Source organism: Macrobrachium nipponense, chromosome 14, assembly GCF_015104395.2.
Source record: "Macrobrachium nipponense isolate FS-2020 chromosome 14, ASM1510439v2, whole genome shotgun sequence".
In the NCBI taxonomy this organism is placed as follows: Eukaryota; Metazoa; Arthropoda; class Malacostraca; order Decapoda; family Palaemonidae; genus Macrobrachium; species Macrobrachium nipponense.
In genome coordinates this window covers 92533317-92538040 of record NC_087207.1, presented here as the reverse complement: position 1 = coordinate 92538040, position 4724 = coordinate 92533317, and the positions used below count along the sequence as shown (strand labels likewise).

General features: G+C 39.2%; 1 protein-coding gene across 1 annotated transcript; it reads left to right on the top strand.

Moving 5' to 3' along the window:
• Positions 1 to 518: 518 nt before the first annotated feature.
• Positions 519 to 1434, top strand: LOC135226306 (keratin-associated protein 21-1-like). Its single transcript, XM_064265746.1, has 3 exons — positions 519 to 626; positions 882 to 1017; positions 1253 to 1434. The coding sequence occupies exons 1-3, from the start codon at positions 519 to 521 to the stop codon at positions 1432 to 1434; spliced, it is 426 nt and encodes a 141-aa protein (XP_064121816.1).
• The last annotated feature ends 3290 nt before the right edge of the window (positions 1435 to 4724 follow it).

Below are 4724 nucleotides of genomic sequence, written 5' to 3'. Positions count from 1 at the left end.
GGAAAAAGGAAAGTTGGACTTTCAATCTAATTTCTTCTTGACGAAAGGAATAATAAATTTGTTCATTTCCAAAGTAATTAATAAACGATTGATTAAGAACTAAATTAACCAAAACAACTTAGAGGGTGTAAAGTTGCAATAACCTGTGATGACGAAAAAGGAAAGTTGTTAAGCATCGTTTTCGTTATTTCTTCTCAGTAATAAATCGGAGTTTGCAAATTAAAATTATATTAAAATCCCTGAATTTTCTCAATCAGCTGGTCAATTAGAGAACAACATTCAAAAAGGCCGGTACATGGTTGAATGGTCCTGGAACCAGAGCCAATGGGCGTCCGCATTGATCCTTTCATCTTTGCGAAACAAAAACCCTCGATCAACGCTGCTAGCCTGCGGGCTGTTTCTTTCTTCTGCTTGTCAACCGGTAACCAAGATGTGGTCAGCTGTTTGTATATGAATAAAGGCATGGTGGATAAGGATTCTGGGTATCAAGATACTGGTATAAAATAAGGGTTATAGGTATGGGTATGGTATGGATATGGGTATGGATATGGAATGGATATGGGTATGCATATGGGTATGCATATGGGTATGGAGTGGATATGGGTATGGGTATAGATATGGGTTTGGTAAGGATATAGGTATCGGTATGTTATGGGTATGGATACAATAAGGATATGGATATGGGTATGGAATGGATTTGGGTATTGGTATTGTATGGGAATGAGTATGGTACATATATGGGTATAAGTATAGGTATAGAATTCTTATGGATATGGGAATGGGTATGGATATGAATATGGATATGGATATGAGGTAATGAATGGTTATGGGTATTGGTATGGGTATAGGTATGGTATGGTACCAGTATGGGTATATTTTAGGGTATAATTATGGGGTATGGGTATGGTACAGGTATAGGGGTAATGATGCAGCTATTGTATGGGTACAGGTATAGAACAGATATGGGTATGGGTACAATAAGGATATGGATATGGAATGGATTTGGGTATTGGTATGGTATGGGCATGAGTATGGTACAGATATGGGTATAAGTAAAGGTATAGAATTCTTATGGGTATGGGAATGGGTATGGATATGAATATTGATATGGGTATAGGTAAAGAATGGTTATGGGTATTGGTATGGGTATAGATATGGTATGGTACCAGTATGGGTATATTTATAGGTATAAGTATGGCTATGGGCATGGTACAGGTATAGGGGTATGATACATATATAAATATGGGTACAGGTATGGAACAGATATGGGTGTGGGTATGGTATGAGTATGGTATGGGTATTGGTATGGGTATTGCGTGGTATGGGGTATGGTACCGTTATGGGTATGTGAATATGGATATGGACATGGATATGGGTATGGATTATGGGAATGGTAATGATTTGGGTATGGGTATAGGTATGGAATGGATATAGGTTTGGAATGGATATGGGTATGGGTATGGATATGGATATGGAATGGGTATGGGTATGTTTATGTAGCACTGATGAAGGTCTTATGAGTATGACTGGTCGAGTCTTTGCCTAGAGGGAAGTAAGTTGAGTGAGTTACCTAGACTTCAGGAAATGCTGTGCCTTTAGACCACCAATACTGCTGCCTCGGTTTCTGGCTCATGTAACATATCTGTCTGATTTCTGGGTGCTCCTGTCCTGTTGGTACTCTCAGCATCTTTTGGTGTCCTGTAATCTGTGAGTCCAACTCTATTAGGTTTTTGAGAAGCTCCCAAGCACAGGTCTGGCAGCATCTGTAATTCTGTTTGTTAAGCATCTCCTTTGGTGAGACCTTCACGCGTTTAATTGAGACCACAGTAATGGGCCAGTAACTCTCTCCGTCCGACATGACATGACGATTGGTTATCCTCATTTTGGACGGTACTGACCGTTAAGAAATTCTTACATCCTGCTGACTTACCCAAGGGGTTGAAGGGAGGGAGTCTGACCCCGAACTGAACTACTGCAAAATATTACCCACAGACTGTCACTGGTGCTTGATTGCCCAGACTGCCCAAGACTACTTTTGATATTAAAAACCCCAAAAGGCATGGAATAGATTGAAGAATGGTAAGACAAGGATAAAGTCACTGCAATATGGCCACTTGTACTTGTGTACAAATATCAGATTTAGTCTAGAAAAATTATATGAGGAAACAAGTCATATATTCGATACAATATATCCAATGACGTCTTTGTAGTTGACGTTATTGTTGCTTAGTCACGTTTATCTGTCATTGTTATATAATTACTTCTGTTGTTTCTTGTAAATACCAAATCAAGAAACAGAAAATAAGCTAATAAAGAATCTGTATGCACATTATGGTCGGTGAATGTTTCTTTTCAACATCGAGAAGCTCAACTTAAGAAAGGAAGTGTGTCCGCCATCACCCATTTTCAACCAAATATCTTATCATCCATGCTTGCGTGCCTTCATAGTAAAACAATACAGATTTCTAGGCTGAATATGCAAGGGACCTCTGACTCACTTAAGAGTCAGCCTCTGACATAATCGTCACACTGTTGTCTACTCTTTAGAAAGCTTTTGGTAATGATGAGTGTGAGGAAAGATGCTATTTTAACTCTTACAATTAACGAAACACCTTAATGACTAAAACGTTTGGATTCTTTGTCAAACCTAAACCTTGTAGGCGTCAGGAGACACAAGAGAAACAAGGAGACAGATTACGTTTAAAGGAAATTCATCTAAATCTAACACAGAATGAGCTTCTTGTACCTGTACACCTTTTTATTGTAATCAAGAAATGGCAATGTAAATTTTTAATAGCAAGTTCAATTCATCAGCCTCGCATGTCTCTCAGCAAAAAATAAATAAATAAATAAAATGTTCACTAGCGACGCCGTAAGAAGGCTTAAAACAGGGTTTGGGACATAACCTCATACTCGTTTATTGTGATATCTTGGGACATAATCACAAGCTCCTTTCATGTAATATCTTGGGGCATAATCTCAAACTCCTTTCATGTAATATCTTGGGGCATAATCTCAAACTCCTTTCAGGCAATATCAGACACGACTTCGAAAATACAATTAAAAACTTTTGTGCGCTACATGAAGCTAAACTTTGTCGTTCATAAAATAACTAACGTAGTGTGGCCTTTGGGATTACGGCCAAAGAAGTTGCAATACAGCTTACCTGAGATTATAAGTTTCAGTGTAATAATCTGCATGCTTCCATATCCACAAACACACACGCACATGCACACACACTCACATACACACGCATATATGAAGGAGTATCAACAAGCCCTTAAGGGTGAGGATGCTAGCGCCACCATTCATGGTACATACAGTGGTAAGTTGAGAGCAATTCATTGTCACTAGTTGACCGACCCAGCGCTGCTTGGGATAACTCTGAATGACAACTGACAAAATTGCTCTCTCTCTCTCTCTCTCTCTCTCTCTCTCTCTCTGTCTCCTTCCTTTCTTTCTCCAACCATCTCTGTCTCTTTAACCCGCTTTCTTCTCACTAATACCAACTCTCTCTCTGCTCTCTCTCTCATTCTCTCACTTTTCCCATCTTTCTCCTACCTAACACCCCGTCTACTCTATCTCTCTCTCTCTCTCTCTCTCTCTCGCTCTCTCTCTCTCTCTACTCCTTCCCTCTTACTCTTTCTTTCTCTACTCAACCACCACTCTCTTTCCCTCTTTCTTCTCACTAATACCAACTCTCTCTCTCTCTCTCTCTCTCTCTCTCTCTCTCTCTCTCTCTCTCTCTCTCTTCTTCTTCTTCTTCTTCTTCCAAATACCCTCCTCTTCCTCTGTCTGTCTGTCTGTCTGTCTGTCTGTCTCTCTCTCTCTAACACTCCCTGTCTTTTTTCCTCTTTCCTCTCCCTAACACCCCGTCTACTCTCTCTCTCTCACTCACCCTCTTTAGTATCATTGATGTTTACCCTATAGTATTCTTTTCCAAATGATAAGTCATATGTATACAGAAATTATATATGATAAATTCGTAAAGAAACTAAGTCTACGGGCATACCCAGCCCCATTTCATAGGCAGATACAACTCTGATTCAAGGAATCCCTTCTCAACCTCAACCCTTTCGGAAGGGGGGAGGTAGGATGAAACCCCATTATAAACCCTCTTAAGGGTCCCCACTATAACCCTGCCGAGTTTCATGCCCATCGGACAAGCCGTTTGGCAATGTTTTGAATGACAGACGGATGGACAGACACAATGTCCATTATAGTAAGACATTATCAAACACGAGCCGAGTTGTTGATTCCATTTTATACAAAGAGAGTGGTTGGGCCACTGGATGCCAGCACTCTCACATTTACACACACACGCATTATATATATATATTTATATATCTATATAATATATATATATATATATATATATATATATATATATATATATATATATAAAGGCTTTTGCCACGAAGGAAAATTGAAAAGCGAGATAGCCAAGAACTTTCGGTCTAGCACGACCCTTTACTAACGCCTAACTGATCATACAGAGGAAAAACATATTAAAAGTAGGCTTAATATCCAAACTGACATTACAAGATTACCAATAAGGTCGATTTAACTCTACAGGAACGAGGAAATGCCTCAGGGCAAGATTAGCGAATTTTAGGCAGCCACTCCTTGGAGGAGCAAAACACGTGGTCAACAGATGATTCATCCAGAAAACATACATTTTCAAAAAAACAAGGAGGCATATACAACTTATTACCATGAAATTT

Excerpts from the sequence above, each read along its gene's own strand:
- LOC135226306 (XM_064265746.1), top strand. The coding sequence starts at position 519 with ATGGGTATGGTATGGATATGGGTATGGATATGGAATGGATATGGGTAT. Across the intron at positions 627-881 it reads TGGGTATAGATATGGGTTTG|GGTATAATTATGGGGTATGG; the intron begins GTAAGGATATAG and ends GGTATATTTTAG. Across the intron at positions 1,018-1,252 it reads TGGATTTGGGTATTGGTATG|GTATGGAACAGATATGGGTG; the intron begins GTATGGGCATGA and ends ATATGGGTACAG.